The sequence below is a fragment of the Saimiri boliviensis genome, chromosome 5 (assembly GCF_048565385.1).
Source record: "Saimiri boliviensis isolate mSaiBol1 chromosome 5, mSaiBol1.pri, whole genome shotgun sequence".
Classification (NCBI taxonomy): Eukaryota; Metazoa; Chordata; class Mammalia; order Primates; family Cebidae; genus Saimiri; species Saimiri boliviensis.
This window is the reverse complement of record NC_133453.1, coordinates 29,677,936-29,697,710: the sequence shown is the minus strand read 5'-3', so window position 1 is coordinate 29,697,710 and position 19,775 is coordinate 29,677,936. Positions and strand designations below refer to the sequence as shown.

The 19,775-nt window shown below is 34.9% G+C and overlaps 1 protein-coding gene across 5 annotated transcripts in view; it reads right to left on the bottom strand.

The window, feature by feature from the left end:
- Positions 1–1,450: 1,450 nt before the first annotated feature.
- Positions 1,451–19,775, bottom strand: part of ERBB4 (erb-b2 receptor tyrosine kinase 4) — a 1,202,488-nt gene continuing 1,184,163 nt past the window's right edge. For 3 of the 5 annotated variants that reach the window (XM_003925582.4, XM_074399073.1, XM_074399076.1), the window contains exons 26-28: positions 14,322–14,369; positions 13,226–13,523; positions 1,451–9,979 (exon numbers count right to left, since the gene is read on the bottom strand). In XM_003925582.4, coding sequence (XP_003925631.1) covers positions 9,534–9,979; positions 13,226–13,523; positions 14,322–14,369 — 792 coding nt within the window. In that variant the 3' untranslated portion in view covers positions 1,451–9,533. The remainder of the gene's footprint in view (positions 9,980–13,225; positions 13,524–14,321; positions 14,370–19,775) is intronic. The other 2 variants (XM_074399075.1, XM_074399074.1) reach the window with 1 other exon arrangement.

The window sequence follows — 19,775 nt, the reverse complement described above, 5'->3', positions numbered from 1 at the left end:
TTGAATGAAAGAAACCTCATCCTCCGTTATAGATAAGTTGCTCCCAGATAGTTTGAGGATGTGGAGTAAAGTTTTTAGTTGCATCAGAAGAACAGTTTTCAAGGGACTAATAAAGACTTTTGACAGTCTTGACCTGTGTCAGTATGTCAACTTTACATGTGCACTCATCAGAATGTGGTTACTCTTTAGGAAAGAAGAAAGAAAAGTGGTAACTAATTAAAGAAATTTAAGTCTGAAGATGCAGCTTTGAGAGTGAGTACCATCACTTACTAATGGTTGTATGATTCTAGTTTAGACTTGTTATTTCAGTTTTATTTTCCTTATATGGGTGACCAGGACTATTCCTATAATACTTACCTCAAAGGGTGTAGTGATCCAAATGAACCAACATACGAAGAATGAATTTATAAAACACTATGTATTTAGTAGGTAGTATAACTGCTATAAACTAGCTTGGTGCCACTGGAAGTTTCAATTTACCTTAAAGCATTAGGAACACAAGTTGCTTCTCCCCCTTTTTCAGTTTATCAGTTGTTTAAAATGCATAGTGCCCTGACATATCTCACCCTGAACACTATGAAATGACAATGATTTCAGATGAAAGGGCCAAAACATATAAGGGAGGGTATATGTGCTGGTCCATGCAAAAAGCAGGTGGTGTTATTAACAAGATCCTTAAAGAACCACAATTGGACAGGTTTAAGAGAACTCATGCCAATATACCATGTTGAAAATGTATTTTTTGGTCTACTGACACAGTCACCATTCCATACAGTCAAATAATTATAGTACTTTGAGATAATAATAGTATCTCTAATCAGAAGTTACTGAAATTTTGAAAGTCTTATACTTTGGAGGCATGGAGGAATAAATAATGCTTAAGGTAAAAAAAAAAATATGTAAGATGTTGAGAGAGGATCTTGCTCATGTCACCAATATGTCTGAAATCACTCTCATACTGTTACGTGGGTTTGTCATAAGTCACTAGTCAGTTGATTGACTATTTATTGACTATTTCCTCCCCCTCCCCCTACCTCTAGGACAGTAGTAACATCCGATATTCTTTATAACCAAAGGCTTGCCAGGATACATTTCATAAACTGCAATGGGAGCAGAAAGAAAAAAGTGTATAAAAATATTAATGTTATTTGGATGCAACCTACAAAATATTTTGTACTTTTTTTATTCTCAAAGAAACCAACCAACCAGAGTTAATTAAGCATAGTCTGCACAGATGAGTAAGTCTGTACACATCAATGGGCACATGCAGTGGATGGTAGAAACATATGGAACATATCATATCCCAAACACCAAAGAGTTCTGAGGAATAATTAATGAGATGCATAAATATGGACAAAATAAGCCCATTTTTATATTTTCAGATTATTAAACCTGGAACAAATCTTCCTCTCTGCCATTGGTTTATAACAAATTTCTGACACAAAAAAGAACATTTGTTTCATATTTTATTGAATTTCATTTATATTAAATTAAAAATATATTTCTGACAGATTCATGTAACAAAAAGGCAGAACAGTTTTCAAATTGTTCAGCTGGGATGATCAGTATGGAATGAGGCAAAGCAGTTCGCATTCTATAATTGCCTTGTACAGGTACGATTCTTTCCCAAGAGCCAAAAGAGGATCCTTGAGAACTAACTGAAAAGCCTAATTACATAAGTTTAAAATACTGTTTCTCCCTCATTCTCAAATAACCAGAATAAGGGAAAGGAAGGAGAATGGGTAGAAGGTTGGAGGAGAAGAAAGAATAAGAGAAAGTATACTAAAAATATACCTAACATTAAAAAAGTTAGTATGTGTTAGGTGCATAATCCTTCATCAATAACATAGAAAAAAATCAAAATAACATTATACCACACACAATTGGCATATCCTATTGTGTAAGCGAGTGCAGAGGTTGAACACATCACAATAGTGCTGAACACAGAATCACAAGTAATGTCAAAATGGTAACTTCCAACCAAAAAAGAAACAATCACAAGCCAATTACTTATATACAAATCAACCCTAAACACAATTATGTTCCAAATAAAGATGTCCACAAAAGAAAATCAAATCAACATTATACTTATTTACAAATGCAACTAGCCATGTCTTTAACAAGCTATAAAAATACTATTCACATTTTCAAACATACAGTAGTATTTTTTTGTTTGTTTCAAAAAAAGGCAGCTAACTTTGAACGCATGGATTTAAATAAAACATTGATGGCTTACCAGCAAGGTATTTTTGCACCCTAATCCTTTGAAGATACTTCACAAGAGAGAGGGCTTGCTTTCTGCTTACAAGTTAAGAAAATAAGGAAATGAGTACAAATGTGTATACCTTAAACATCTGCCTTTTCAGTCAAGTGAGTCCCTCTCTCACCCAAACTGATGTCACTAAATTACTTTGATGCATGTATGAGATGAATGTTTGAGAGTAGATTTAAGATGACTTTTCCTGTGCTATGAATTGTCTTGCACGTTGATCTCATTTTCATTTGATCTTGTTGTAATGGTGCTCAAGAAAGAGATGAACTAGTCATACCACGTGAAAATGCAGTTTCGGCATGCAGCCACGCAATCCCTGGTGCCCTCAACAAGAGAAATAGACACAACAGCCAGGGAGACATGCATTCCAAGTTAGCTGCCCTCACACAGCTGCTCCATTTAATAATCGACCCATTTAACAGCAGTACCAGTTTATGCTACATATTTCAAAGTACCTTACTTTAAAAGAACAGCTTACATATCTACATTTAGAAAATAACTTTCATAGTTGATAACTGGAGTAATCCCAAAAGGGTTCTTGGAGTGCTATGGTTGTAGTTCCCTCACTCCCCCCTCCCAGCCCCTGAGAGATCCAGAAATATACAGGAGAATGACTCTCACATTAAAGGAAAAGGACAGCCCCCCCCCCCCCCATTAACTGAAAAATCTGGAAATGACACTTGAAAACCAGGTTCATGTCAATATCTAGGAGGTATGATTTTGCTTTCCTTCACAAAGGCTATAGGCCTGGGGGAAACATCTACACATCAGGGATAAAAACAGCAGTAAAGGCAAAGTGGTTTGGACAAGTTAGACTATTGCCTACAGGTATGAATCTTTGTTTTCCTATATTTGTGTACTTGCACAAATATAACCACTTCTCATGATAGAGGGAAAGCTCACTCAAGCATGAAAAGAAAAATGTCTCTAAAGAGCAAAAGTAAATAAAGGATGGCATTCTGTTAGACAACATGGATTTTCATTAACATGAACTGCGCTCATTATGTATTCGTTAGACGGATGAATGAGTCAAAAAAAGAATTGCAGGTGGTTCTCAAAGCTGAATAGCCTCTACCTTTATGATAATAAAACTCCTCGTTTGGGGTGAAAAAAAATACAGCAGCTACAAAATGTTTGCGATCAAGAATAAAATAAGATGAATAAAGTAAATAAGTTAATTTACTGGCAAAAATAACTTATATGTACAGCTTTTATGCAAAGATTAAATCAAAGTTCTACCAAGGGTATGTGCACATATGTGAGTTTCAAGATTCCTCACAGGACTATCTCATCTTAAATTCCTATAGGGAAGGACACAGAGAATCGATCATGGGAAACCATAATTTTAATAGCTTAAATATTATCTATGCAGTAGTTTGACAATTCATTTAAACAGTGTCCAAATTGCTAGAATCCCTTATGAAAAAATCAGGTATTCAAGGGCAAAGATGAAGTCTGTTTCACAACGTGGAGTGTGGCAGCTCAGAGATCCACTATGGCTTAAGAAAAGAACAGGACAGCATCAGGTGGACTATGTTGAATCAGGGTAGTAGAAAGGGAAGAGAATAGTGCCAGTTGTGTCAATGGGCAAAAAAGGGAAAGATTCTATTTTCCTCTAAAGGTCAGAGAGAAATACATTTTTCTGTGATGCCTAACGAGATAATCACTTACTTGCAAAGCTGACTGTCAAAGAGTATTTTCCAGAAGCGGCATGTGAATACCCCCATGAAATTGGGGCTTAGAGTCATTTTAGCTCCTGACTACAGAAGCATTTTCTTCTGCCCAAAATACCACCTCGCCAGGAATTAGATGAGGCAGGAGCCTGCAAAAGTGACAGATCCTACATTTTTGGACCTCTACAAAAATCAGTGAGACTTGAGCCAAATATCTGAAATTTCTATTACTTTAGACTTTTAATTAAAAGAAAAAAGCAGTTCACACTGCTAAAAATTATTTGCCCATATGAACACAACAGGCCCTGGCCGGACAGCTTCTTGTTTCCAACTGTAGAGAGAACTCTTCTTGCAAAGGCATCTCTGGGATCAGAAAAACTATTAATTCTACCCAGAAGTATAAAAGCTGGCCTCATTGTAGTATCAGTAGTATTAAGCGGGTCTCCACTGATAATGATCTTTTACAATTACACTTGATCAACATCTGTATTTGTTTTAAAGAAATGGCAACCAGGGGATACCAATCTGCATTTATATGTATATATAGGGCAGGGCTGTCCTTCAAACTGATACACACCAAAGTCCTTGTGCACAGAGAGGCACAGCAGGATCCTCTGCCCACAGTAGGTACAGTAGAAGTTCATTTATCTGGCTTTTTTTGTTTGTTTGTTTGAGACAGAATTTCGCTCTTGTTACCCAGGCTGGAGTGCAATGGCGCCATCTCGGCTCACCGCAACCTCCTCCTCCTCCTGGGTTCAGGCAATTCTCCTGCCTCAGCCTCCTGAGTAGCTGGGATTACAGGCAAGCGCCACCATGCCCAGCTAATTTTTTGTGTTTTTAGTGGAGACAGGGTTTCACCATGTTGACCAGGATGGTCTTGATCTCTTGACCTCGTGATCCACCCGCCTTGGCCTCCCAAAGTGCTGGGATTACAGGCATGAGCCACCGCGCCCAGCCTTAATCTGGCTTTTTAAACAACTAAATGCTGATACACCTGGATTTCTCATTTGTCCTATAACAATCATCAGTCTAACAACTGAAGTCCAAAAGAATGGCAATGCAGTAGTTTGAAATGCTTGGTTCAGCATTTATTTATCAGAAAAGTTGTGATTCTTTGTTGTCATTTTTGGAGGCAAGAGGGCATAGTGAGAAAGGAAAGGACATATCACAAATTAAATGTATTTTGTGTGTTTGCTAAATGACATCATTCATCTTCTTTTGTCTCTGAATAAGGTAATAGAACATTTACATTTTCTTTACTTCATCTTGAACACCCCTTAGCCATATGTAATATGTTTGCCTGTTAAATTCTGCAAGGTGGTGTTTATTTTAAAAAAAAATACATTTAAAAAGTGATAAAAGAATAACAAAGTGAGAAAAAAATTGTTCATTGTAATGCTTCAAAGGAATTTTTTTAACAAGTGGAACCATATATGCCTACTTTCAGCTAAACCCAACAATTTTAAATGGCAAACTTATTTTTTTACTAGGCAAAATCCATTCTACATTTTTATATCCTGCATTTAACTTTGTTATACTTGTGGTTAGTTTTCTAGTTTGATTTATTTAATAATAAAATCATTTAACATCTGATAACCTAACTAAATCTACATCTTATAGCATTATCATGGTTCTGTCCAGTTATATACATGCTTTCATGATCACCTTTTCTATTACCTTATGAATTACATATACTAAATTATCAACAATTACAAATGGATGGATAACTCCAGTTTTGAAAATGTTAGATAGCTCTAGAAAAACTTGTATTTACATCCTTCCCTGTCAGGCTTAAACAATTTTAATTTCCTTTTCATGTTTGACTCTTTAAGAAGCACACTAATAGTACTTCCATCTTCATCTAGCAGCAGAGCCTCATAGTTCTTTTCTCTCAATTTTTCCTTAGCATTGTAAATATGCACAATCTTCATGCCATGTCTTTCCTTTAGAAGGTACTAGTTTACATACTATAACACTTAGAAGAACACTATTTCTTCTCTTAAATTAGATATTCAGTTCTTCCTAATCTACAAAAAAAAAACACACACACACACACACACACACACTTGATTTTAGTTTGTGCGTTTTAATAGAAATTTGAGTTTTGCATTGTTTTTCATGCTATTTTAAGCATGTTATTGGAGGAAGGATTCTCATCTTAAGCTGTGCTACTAATACGATGCAGAAAACCAAGAGCTGCTTGGTAGTCTAACACCTTTTGTGGTGCAGATGATTTGTGATTCTGGATCTACCCTAGTTCAGAGGCCATCTTTCCTCACCTGTTTAGGTACAACTTTCTTTCGGCAATCATTTAGCTGCAAAGTTTTGCCTTGCCTGAAAATAGGATTGCCCAAAATAGGTATACTCTACAAAGTTGGGTGATATAAAAAATATAGTCATTGTAATTTTAATACTAATTTCCTCAAATTTATATAATTGATTCTGCATATTTCAATTGCTACAACTGGCCTCTGGAATCTGATATCTCCCAAAGCACTTTGAAGACTTTAAGTGACATTTAAAAATTCTACCCTACTGGGCTAAATAAGTTTTTCTCTGGAATGAATGAAACTTTTTTCCTCCCTCTTCCACACTCTGAAATATGTTTTTCCAGGGGGGACAAAAATAAAAACAAAAACCCTCAAACAACTGAAGTCAATTACATACTGCAGAAATCATTCAAAAGGAATATAAAATGGCGCTATTGTAGAATTTGGGTCATTTTGGATTATGCCTGCATCCATCTCTAGGTATTACCTGACATGTAGAAGTCTTGTGTTCTTAGGAGAAAAGAGACTACATTCACTAAATATATATTTTTTTTACCTTAACAGTTAAAAGTTAACTATTTTCTTCCTTCTCCAAAGTAAGTTATTCTGCTTTCTATATCCCAGTAGAAACCATATGCACATTGTAAGTCAGAAAAAAAAAAATCAAGTTATAGTATCCACAAAGGAGGCTATGATGACTTGCTGTAGATTTATTTAGAAAGGGAGGCTTATATTCAATTTTTCATAAGAACTGATATGAAATCACTTTTCTTAGAGACTTCTCTGAATGGATAGGAGAGCTCTGAGCTGTTAGGTTGTGGCTCCTGAATTACTCTGTGTCTTTAACTCTGAAAAGTTTGAGGATGAACTTCACTAGAAGGGATCTCACAAACCCCTCCCCTGCTCTACCATACTTTTTCAGCTTGCCTCAGTTTTTACAGCTTAGAAGAAAACCAATTTCAATGTCTCCAACATCCTTGGCCAAGGACCACCATCTGCTTTTGGTTTAATGGCAAAGTTAGAATCTATATAGGCTAATTAGCCAGTGATGTAACATTCTTCTAGACCAGCTTATGTTTGAATAATAATATTGAAATTATCATATTTGTCCACTTCAACAATTTGAAGGATGTTTAACTTATTTCCCAAATGAGTTCAAAGGAGATACTTTACTGAACAACTGATTATACGACAGCCATTCCCAAAAGAGACCATGCCATCTGATTCTTTGAACTCACAGAAAAATTAAAATGTCACTCTAATTAAATCTCCTAGATGATACAATTTTGAAGTTGGGGATGAGATTCCATTTATCTGGGTGTTTCACACAAAACATGGTGCTTTTAGTAGACAGTTGGATAAATGAGTTTTGGATGGATGGATGGACTGATTCACTTGTTCAGAATAGGAAAAAACACAAATATCTTCGGATTTTTTTTCTCTAAACGCTCCACTTTAATAAATATTTTTACTCTAATTAATTAATCTTACACTATTGACTCTAATTTGGTCCCGAGATTTTAACATTAGAAAGAAATATTTTTTAAAAGTCTAAATGAGTTGGGGTAGAATTTTCAGAAAAGGGGGATTTATATCTAAGTTTCCTAATTATTGATATGAGGTCCCATTTACCTGGAGACTCATTCCTGTCATTTGTTCCCATCCTTCATCTCCTCAGCTATTCTTTCAAAATGATACATAATAAATATGGTTTTAGTACTAGATGCAGTACATGAAGAAAATGAATTATATAAAGTATCAAAAGATTCATGTGTTGGATAATAAAATAATTGCATGAGAAGATTTTTCACATTTATTTACAACTTTTGACCCAAGAACCTATCCATAAGCCTTGAATGTTTGTGTTTTTCTTTTTATCATACCAATTTATGTGCAAAGAGTTTCTTTCTTCTTCATATAAATAGAGTTTCATACTAGAAATTCCATGGAATTCAAGCCAATCCTTACTCGCATTCCTTCTTATGAAGTATACGAACTGAACAAATTTCCTTGCGTAGCAAAGGTGATGCCATATGGAGATAATGTGCTGGCCTCTCATCATAGTCCCTGGATACCGTTGCAAGGTTCCTAATTTGCTTGGTTTGGCATTTCCACAGTCTTTATCTTAGCTCTTTTTTAAAAAATGTACTTAAATTAGTTAATTTGCTGGTTGCTTCCATATTGCTTGATTCAAAATCCAAAACAGAGTTCAGAAAAAGAACAAATAAAATTACAGCTTAAGTGCAAACTACATTTCTGAGTATTTGCCAAGTAGACATACCCAATCCAGTGTGTTTCTTCTAGTTCAATAGATTCCCTCATTGGACCACCCCTGAAATTATCAGTAGTTTTCTTGAACTACACAGAACTGTCTCTTAGTTTCCCTTCTATACTTCACACAACCAACTGCTTATCAAGTACTGTCATGTATGGAGGAAAAAAATGTTGAAAAATGTAAAGGATGAGGGTGAAGATAATTTGATAGCATGAAAAATGAAAGCTAAAATAAAAAAATATTAGCCTCCCTTTCTTATTTTAAAAATCGTATACTTAAAATAGTGGCCATTTTACCATATTAAAATATTTCTTGCTTAAATTCTGTGAAGAAGCTTTGATGTAAACATCTTTGCAATTAGAAATTAAAGCCAAAAATAGGGGAGCAACTATATAAAAGAATTGATCATAGCAAAACAAAATGGAAACAAAACAAAACAAAACAAAAAGCCTTCAAAACATAATTACTAGTTATATCTTTGAAGATTTTTAAATTATAAGCTGGGTTGGCCACTCTTACTTGCTAGAACAGAAACTGTTGGAGAAAGAAACTGGTTTCTCCATCTCCGACATTATCATATGCTATAGAAAATGTTATTTTTTTGTTCTAATGAACACTTTATTATGATTTTCAGGGATGCTCAGTATGTACACATCAGTTCCTGCAGATAGGAACGGATAACATGGGTATTTCAACCATCTGCTTAAAAAAAAAAAAAGAAACAAGAAAAAAGAAGTGACAGCTAGTTTGATAGTAGGCGGTATTGCCTTATATTTTCTGGTCCTTCTCTAGCTGTTTCATTCTCCTGACCAACCCATGCAGAGAAATGAAGAAACACTGTGACTCCTCCTGTCTTTCTCTTTCAGTCTTTCCCTCTAATGTTCAAGATAGATAAGCACATAACTATCATTGCATCTCTATATCTTCCACTGGGAAGTGTCAAAACTACTGGCCTTGGAGTAGAAGAAAGACCACCAGAGAAAGAGAGGGGGGTGGGGAAACTGGAGCGTGTGTGTGTCTCCACCTAAAAATAACAACTGAGCTTACACCACAGTATTCCGGTGTCTGTAAGGTGGAGGTGGCAGCACAGTGCCTGGCTTCAGGGAGAACTCAGAGAGGTATTCAGGATTCTCTGCCACAATAGGCCGGATCCGCCCATTCTGTTTATAAAAATATTTTGTGCTGTACTCCTGCAGGTAGTCTGGGTGCTGGAGGGTGCTCCGAGGTGGCAGGCTGTGGTTCCAGTAGTCAGGGTTGTCAAATGCTTTCTTGGCCTTCTCTGGCACAGACAGTACATTGTTCTTCAGGTACTCAGCTTTTCCCAAGGCGTTGGCAAAGGTGTTGAGGTACAGTGGCTCATTCACATACTCATCCTCAGCCTTGGGTGGACCACTGGATGCATTGTGATATTCGGGATTATCCAATGCTTGAAGGTCTCCATTTTTTCTCCGAGAAACAAAAGGGTTCTCCTCCACTGGATTCAGGTATTCTATAGGAATAAAAAAAAAAAAAAAAAAAAAAATCAGCTAACCTCAACTTTCTGGAAAATATTAATCAGACCAAAGTTATACATAATGGTTAGCTTCTTTGCCTAGAAAAACAGCAACAAAAAACCAGACTTGTTTTCAGGATTTCTCAAAACACTTATTTGTGGATTACTTTGCCATATGAAAAAAAGTGGACCAAAAATGTTTGTAACAAAACAAGAAGCCAATGACACCAGAATCAGAATTTCTATCTCCAAAATTTTTCTTTCCTTCTAATTGCATCTATCTCTTTTGCATATGGGGCCAGTTGTTTAAATGTTTTTGTTTTCTAAAATGCATTTATATTAGGAATAAGACTACTCCTCAAAATTAAATAACCTTTAAATATACAGACAAGTTAATTTCTATAAAGGATAATGAAATACTAAAGAATCTATAGCTTTTTTCCATGCCAAGACAAATAAATGGAATGAAGAAATCGTGTTTTTTTTAGTATGCAGTTTTGCTATGATTGTCTATACTGGTAACAAGGATTTGATTGGAGATGCTCCTGAAAAAGGTTTTAAATATGGGAAAGAAAGCATCAAAGGGAAAAAAAAAATCAACTAAAAAAGCAAACCTAACAGGTATCTAACATGCATCTAGTTGACTTGCTTGACATTACATGTACTTCTACTTAATAATAAAGTATAATTATAATATCTACATTGAACAATCATAATCACAAAATAGCAAACTATTAGCTTAAATCATATAAAACAGCCATTTTGTACATTGAAACCAGTCAATTAGCCCCTTTTTTATATGGCTCAATCTATAAATCCATCTAGTACAGGTATTGGTCTAAAAGATGCTAATAATTATTGCTGTTGTCCTGAACTTTAATTTTACCTCTACGTCTCTAATATAGACTGCAGGTCGACATGCACACACATATACTGTAGGTCCTGTATGAGTCCTCTCGTACTATATACACGAAACTCTAAGCTATTTCTATTTTCGATTTGAGGCATCAAGAGGGGACAATTCTTTGTTGAGAGGCCATTCTGAAACAATCTCTTAGTCTTAATCCCAACAAGCACAGAGAAAAATCCTGTCAGGCCAGGGTTATTTTTCTCCAAATATATGTATACTGAAGAGGTAAGTATTTAGCATCACTTATTAAAGTTAAAGGGCAATAACGAATATCCCACTATCATACATAGGCCTTTAAAATATACTATCATTTCGTCTTAAAAATTCTATGAAAAAGAAAGTACAAGACTTATTTTTCCAGCTTTGTAGGCAGAAAAATTAGATTAAATGATGTATGCAGGATACAATTAGTGTTGCGATAGAATTCAGGTCTTCTTACTCCTCTTGAATAATCTTCTTATTCTACCGCGCTGTTTTTTATTATTGCCCCTGCAGGCATTGGGTGAACTTTATGCTTTATAACAAGTTTTAATTTGACAAATGTATAAAAACACTTGTAAGGAATGCAGAATTTGATCTTCCTTACCAGATTCCTAAAACTTCTTAATTGAAACTATAGAAATGTCTATACTAAAATTCTGTACTCTCTGAGCAGTAGGTTAAACTATAGCAACCTTTTTTTTTTTTTTTTTTTTGAGACGGAGTTTCGCTCTTGTTACCCAGGCTGGAGTGCAATGGCACGATCTCGGCTCACCGCAACCTCCGCCTCCTGGGTTCAAGCAATTCTCCTGCCTCAGCCTCCTGAGTAGCTGGGATTACAGGCACGTGCCACCATGCCCAGCTAATGTTTTGTATTTTTAGTAGAGACGGGGTTTCACCATGTTCACCACGATGGTCTCGATCTCTCGACCTCTGATCCACCCGTCTCGGCCTCCCAAAGTGCTGGGATTACAGGCTTGAGCCACCGCTCCCGGCCGACTATAGCAACCTTTTATGGAAATGGAGCTTAGTGTTCAGAGATAAAATCTGGGAATACTCTGAGAATACAATGTGACTAGACAGACTGACTTGCTTTTCTCTTAGCTTTATAGCAATCTACTTATATATTATCCTGATACAAACTTATATAGCTATCCAATAACTTTAGAGTTGAGGTGCAAATCTTCCCAGAAAAGATTCTTCTTTGGGGGGAATCTGCCAAATCTTCACAAAACCTACATGTGTGTCATTACTAGGCTACAATGAACATCTAAACTTTTCATCACATTTTTATGTATATAAAAGTTTTATATATGTAAAAGTTTTATCTAGACAGATGTATTGTAACAGGTTATTTACAATTAGAGATTTCTAAATTTTACTTTAAAGGAGAGAACATAACCATATAGAAAAGGGTATAAGAGGCTCTTCTCAGTCTTAAAACATAGTTCACTGTTGACACTAAAGACTGAGAGACATGACCATTACTCTTTAATATTCGTCTGTCTTCTCTGTTGTGATGCTGTTAGCATAGAAGAAAAACGGCTTTTTTTTTTTTGCTGCAAAATTGAAGCATTATTTGAGTGCTTAATATTTCAACTACTAACTTTACAAAATTATTGTGCTTTGTAAAACCACAAACTATTAATTTCAAATCTTGATGGTATGCTTATAAGTATATATAGGGTCAAACTTTCATTTTTGAAAAAGTAATTAAAAATCATAATTTCCTATAATAAACTAGGTTGGTTAAATGAAATCATTTAAATGAGTCAAAGAAATCTTTTATTAGTGCCATCAAAGCATCAGACACTTTTGCCAACAATACCAGTCTTTATGATCTCCACAATTATGTCCAATAAAGCTATGGTCCTGACCCTTTGTGTTATGCTGCTTAATTCAAATATTTCAACAATATATCTTTAGAATAGTGCTTTTCATACTGATTGCTGTATACAGATAGTCTGGGGATCTTGTTAAAATACAGATTCCTATTCAGATGAGACCTGTCTGAGATTCTGATTTATATAAATGATAATAATGTGGATGCCACTGATCAGGGACCATACTGCATGTAGCAGTAGCCTAGGCCTTTACTGGGTCACAAATGTTGCAAGGTACAGCTGTCTGGCAATTTCCATTCTATACTTTATCTTGATAGAAGTGAACTTTGAATGGCAATCATTTCCAAATATTTTGAATATTTGGAATATCTGAATATTCATAATAAATCATCAGAAAATAATTTTGAAATACACATTTTAATTAACCAACTGAAACATAATCTAATAAAAAGCATTTAATGCCTTTCTCCCACAAGTGCCTAAATTTAATATAAAATTAAAGGTACAAACCTTGTTTGGCTTTGTCTCGCATAGGAGTCATGTAACCTTCCTCATCCAGCTCTCCTCGTGGGCTCCGTTCTGGGGCAAACACGGTGGGGTCAGCACTGTACCTCTGGGTGCTACTGTCCTCTTGGACATGGGGTGCCACTGGCTTGCGTAGGGTGCCATTACAGCAGGAGTCATCAAAAATCTCAGCCGTAGCACCCTGTGCAACAGGAGCTTCTGGAATTGTGCTAGTTGGGGCTCTGTAGGGCACAGACACTCCTTGTTCTGCAGCAAAACCTCCATCTCGGTATACAAACTGGTTCTGTTAACAAGAGAAACACATTTGAGAGGTGATGTTAGAAATAGTTGAAAAATGAATGCTAATAACCAAAAGGCTATCAAAGCTAGTCTTTCAGAGAATAGTCATAGCATTTATTGTTGTTTTTTTCTTCTTCTAGTGGCTAATGAATTTGAGTCACAAACTAGAAACTCCTAAAATTTCTACTCCTCTTAAAAGATAAATCATCAGAAAATAATTTTGAAATGCACATTTTAGTTTTATTGACCAACTGAAACATAATCTAATAAAACTATTTGATGCCCTTTTCCCAAAGTGTCTATATTTAATATAAAATTCAAAGTGAATTTTTATGATAAATGGCAGTGTCATTAATTGTAGACAGTTGTCATTAAGAATAGAAGTACCTGGGTATATTTTGAATGACCCTATGTCTTTACTGACTTTGAAAATTCTGTAGTTATTACGAATTTGATGCTTTAGTACCTAAATAGCAGATCACCACTATAATTCTGACTTTTTAGTACATGACCTATAATCAGGGATGTAAAGATAACCTCCACATCCAGAAGCATAATTTATATGCAGGTTAAATCCTTCAGATAAAAATTGAAAGCTACTGTTGATGCATGATATCTCAATTTTGGATTATCAACTGAGATAAAAACACATCTACAAAGGCAGCTACACAATGTACAGCAAATTCTTAACTCACTGTTGGCAAAGGCAAAATGAGGAAATTATGCAGAGACAAGAGAGAGGAAACATGGTAAGCAAAGACCAAAATTCCTAAAAGATGAAGGTTGATTGTGAAATACTTACTCCTGACATGGGGGTGTAGGCAGGAGGAGGGCTGTGTCCAATTTCACTCTAATAGGAAAGAAAAATGGAATGATGGATATAATAGGCAATATGAATGAAAAAATTAAAAGAAACGAAAAAGAAAAGCCACATGAATCGTATGAACCAAGGGGGAAAAGTGCACAACAGTGAAGCTTTCTAAGCAGTAAAATTGTATGCATTCTATCAGCAAGTTAACTTACAGGTTTTGAGAAAAATAAATATTTTAATTCGATCCCTGAAAAGGAAAGTTATACTGAAAAAGTAAAATTTTTCAATGGATTAAAAAAGTGAATAATAAACATTCTTCTGATTAACCCTAGAGGAAAGGAAAAAGTTGTAAATAAACTATAGCTGTAAATGGAAAATGGTTTCCTTCTTTACATGTTGAAAGACTGAACCAGCCATATACTCTGGTATTATTTTTTCTCTTAAAAGAAATATATCTGGAAGGAGATAGGAGGAGATTTCGATTTGCCTGGAATAATTTTTGCTATCAAGCTACACTTATTTTTCACCACTTCAGCAAAGGGGTAAACTCCTTAGCTTCTCCTTATAAAAGGTATATATGATTTCATCTTTCGTGTTACATGTTTTGTTTTTTTAAGAAACAGCAGAAAATTTGGAAAATCAATTCCTTTTCTGGAAACATGCTTTAGAGTCCCCTTATGCATTTATAATGAGTCAAAATCAGATTTCAGTTAAACAGCAAAAATACATCTATATTTTTATAGCTTAATGCTCCATCGTATGGGCTAACTGAAAGAGAATATAAAAATATGATAAAATATGAAGGACAGTGTTCCTTAGGGTAAGGAAAAGGTGCTGTATGAGACTAATTCTATTTCTTAATAAAAAATACATTAAACAGATTTCTTGAGAACCTACTGTCTATGTGCCAGGCACTTTTCCAGGCACAGGGATAAAAAATAACACAGACACAAACTGCTTGATTTTATGAAGTTTATATTCTCTACATTCCAGCTTTGAGTAAACAGAGATGACCAAAACAAACCTCTAAGACACCTTACATCTTTTATAGGAAACAGATAAATATTATTCCAGGTCATAATTTAGATTTACAAAGCATTCTAAGATACGGTTCCATGGAGATTAAGTGTTTAATGTAAATCAGTAACAACTGGATAGTATAATCTCCCTTAACTTAGTCTGCTGGACTAACCAAGGGACAAGTTCAGAGTCCCTATAGTGAGTTTATATCCTAATTTTCTCCATAACTATGGTGGCATTCATATACATATTTTCTTCATTAGTAACATAACTAACAACACATCAAAAGATTATGACATGGAAAGTCAGAGATACATGCAATATACGATACATAGGAGGTGCTGCTGTGCACCAGACAGACTGTTTAATGACCTGGGCTCCAGTTCTAAGGATAAGTGGTATGAATTTGGTGAATCATGAAACATCTCAGACCTCCATTTTCATTGCTTGTCACTCTGTTTTATTCTTAATAAGTATAAAGTAAGATAATGTATATAAATGAACTTTGTAAACGCTGCACTATTATAAAAATGTAAAGGATATATCACATTTAAATATTTACATTCACTAAATTGAATTTTTAAAGCAATCAAGGTGCCAAAACTACTCATCAAAGAGGCATTTTAAAATGCTCACCTGTTCTCTAATCATTTTAAATACAAGTATATTTTTTACTATATTTTAGAAATAACATGAAATCTGTATTTTAGAAGTACATTTGTTCATAAAATTTGAGAAAAGAATTTTTTATAGTCCAGTGACGTGTAAAATAGAGTGATAGTACAGGAAACATGGAACTGCCTGGTGGAACTTCACCAAATTACAAATACTGGCCTTACCCTCATCATTAAACACCAATTATTTAGCAAGTACTTAATAAATATTTACTAAATCTCTGCAGTGAAAGCACAGGTGCTGTGGTAGATGCCAGAGATGCCACAACACACTAAGAAAGACATGACCACTGTCCTTTTAGAATTTACACTATCAAATATATTCTGCGATTGTTGGAAGTAAAGGCAAGAATGAAACAAGGCAATTTATTTCAATTCTATGATTATATATTAGAATGCAAGGTATTCCAAAATATACATAATCACTAGTGCTCCTTTGACCTTTGACCCTGCAAAAGTTGCTGTACTGGGTAATGTTTGACTAGAATTACAGCTGAGAAATGAATATTGATTGCACATTTTGCATTTTACAAAACATGAGACATAAAGAAACAACTTGCAAGTCATTCTTCATTAGGGAACAGTTTATTATCTATATTCGTTATCTGGGGTAGAATGCCTTCCATTGTAAAGGCAATGGATTAAAATAACTGGGCCTCTTGTGGTTAGTCTGTTCCAAGACACAAAGCAAGGCCATGCCCTATTAGAATGCATCCACTGTCCCAGCTTTGACAAGTCTTTCAGTCAACAACCTGCCAACTCTATCTGGACAAACTGCCAAATAGCATCACAGTAATAGGAGCATCTTCATGAATTTTCCTGTTTTCAGCATTAAAATGAAAAAAAAAAAAAAAAAAAAAAAAAAGCTAAGCAAAACCCCTTTAGCATTCATTGTTTTTAGGGTTACTGGCTGCTTTTTATGTTTCTGTTTCCATTTTTTCAGTTTGCTTTTTTATCTGTTTTCCATGATAAAAAGCACCTCATTCATTTCCCCGTGGAAGGGCAATGCAGCTCCAAGGGAACATCTGTGAGGCCAATTAGCTGGGCTGGAAATGTGATATAATTGTTGTTTAAATATATTTAAATTACATGTTAATCACGATGTCATAATTTATAAGCTTTGAAAATAACTTTTTGTACTTCAGAGCCAAGCCAGATTTTACTTGTTTTTGCTGTTTTTAGTTTGTAACAAGCTCTTCTCATTTCTCTCTCCCTCAATTCCCCACACTTGAAGAGCTGAACTTTTAATATTGGAAAGAATGACAGCTGCAAGTAAATTGGTTGAGTAAAAATTAAGATCCTCACAGCAGTCAAAATGAGCCGGAGTGACCTTAAAGTTCTAAGCAGAACAAAGCAATGCTCTCAGTAAAATCTTTTGTTTTTTCATTGGGCTATTTTCTGCTGTCCATCAAAGTCCAGCTTTACAGATCTTTAGGAAGCAGCACTGGGTGCATCTGTTCAATTAGCTGGTGAGGCAATTTACTGTCAGCAAGGCAGAGATAGGAGGAGGTACGTTATGAACTGGCAGGTGATACTGAGTTTGTTCCTGGTGGGGGCTGTTTGTAAAGGGTGATGGATGGAATGAGTTTAATTCTGTGGCTATGTCACTAGGACATTGTATGATTAACTTGGACTTAAATGCCAGAGATTATAGAGAAGGCAAGTATCAGCAAACAAATCAAATACAGTATTAAATTCGCTCTCAAATACATCATGTCCTAAAATTTACTTTTTAGTTGAATGATAAATAGTAGAAACTTTGTCTCATATGCACAGTATTTCTTATATTTGTATTGTTTAATACTGTTCCTGTGAAATTTTAATTGTTAAATAGATGGACTGTATTTTGTGACATTTAAAAAGTTATACAAATCTACTTTCAGAGGAAACAAAAATACAGACCTAATGCCTAATTTGTATCTAAATTAAACATGATCAATGATTCATTTTTTTAATCTTTATTACTTTCAATATTAAATCTAAGATTACAATTTCAAGGGTCAAGAAATACTCCAAATTCCCTTTGATTAAAATAAAATGTCTCTAAGATGTTGCTAATCCATCAGCACTAATTTATTATCCAGACACTTCTACATAGTAACTATTAAAGGTGCTCAACCTTTTATCTTCCCTGATATATCTGCTTAACACTCTGATGGGAATTTCCATACTTTCACAGGGCACATAGCAGCATACAGAAAACATTTATTGCATTATGTTATAATTATTGCATTATAAATTATACTTCCCCATGCATGATTGTAACTCTGCATCTTTCTCGTAACTGAGTTCAGCATACCAGTGTTTTGAGACATTCAGATTTAGAACCTTCATTTTTTCACAGGGCAATCAGAAGGAAACAAACTAAATGTGTCCATATGTGCCAAAGCCCATAATGGCTGGGAGAAGCTTATTGAGATTTCAGCAGGTGGCTGAATTTTATACATACTACACATAATGTCTTTTGTCTACTTATGTATACATATATTTATTTACTCATTTTTCTATATTGTTTGATTTTGTGGGACTCTACTTTTTGAAGAAACTTTCTTATTCTGCATACACACACACACACACACACACACACACACACACACCCCAATAATGATCCTATGATCCAATTGAAGAAACATTGACTTGGGCTTTTATTCTTTCATGATTATTTTAAGACAGAGTCTTGCTCAGTCACTCAGGCTGGAGTGCACTACTGCAGTCTAGGCTCAGTGCAACCTCTGCCTCCCGGGTTCAAGGAATTCTCTGCCTCAGCCTCCCAAGTAGCTGGGATTACAGGCACCTGCCACCACACCCACATAATTTTTGTATTTTTAGTAGAGACAGTGTTTTACCATCTTGGCCAGGCTGGTCTTGAACCCCTTACATCGGCCTCCCAAAGTTCTGGGATTGCAGATGTGAGCCGCCACACCCAGTGGGCTCTCATTCTTTATCCACTTATTGACCTTTCATCTTTCTTATATGTCTCATGTATTCAAATTAAAAATATAACCAATGGGCTATGAGTAGTATCTGTAAATATGAACAAGAGTCAGTACAGAATTTACAAAGCATATGGAAATGGTGTATTTTATAAAAATACTTTGCTTAAGTCTGTCTTTGAAGTGTACTTTATTGTCCATTCTGTTTCACAGATGAATAGATGACAAGTCTTAGGGAAATCAAGAAACAGAGAAATATATGTATATGTATGTATTATATACCCTATACCATGAACAATTTTAGGTGTTATTTATTTTTATAAACTTGCAAGGTAAATAGTGTTATTAAAAATTATAACTCCCATTTATAGACAAAAAATTGAGGAGCAGAGAAAGGATATGCCATGTGCACACATCCATAGTTGGCCACAAAGCCCATCACTCTATTATACTACACATAGGTTTTCACTTTGGCATTTCTATTCTTTCTCATTTTTGCCCTATCTATTCCCTTGTGTTATGCCTCAACTATTCTCTCGAACAAATTCTTACAGTTTCTTTTTCTAGTTTTAGTGAAAATAACTTAATGCTTTAAGGAGGCATCTGAAATTCATTACCTTCAGTATAAAATGCTGATAATGTGTTATAGTACTGTTCCTCCCCACTTATCTTCACTTAAATTAGTTACAAGGACTTAAAATGGAAGAATAAAACTTTTTGAATATTAAGTTAATAGCATATGTGTGTGTATGTGCATGCATGCGTATTTTTCCATTTCCTAAAAATCCTTTTTGTTGATCTAAAATCATATTGTGTAT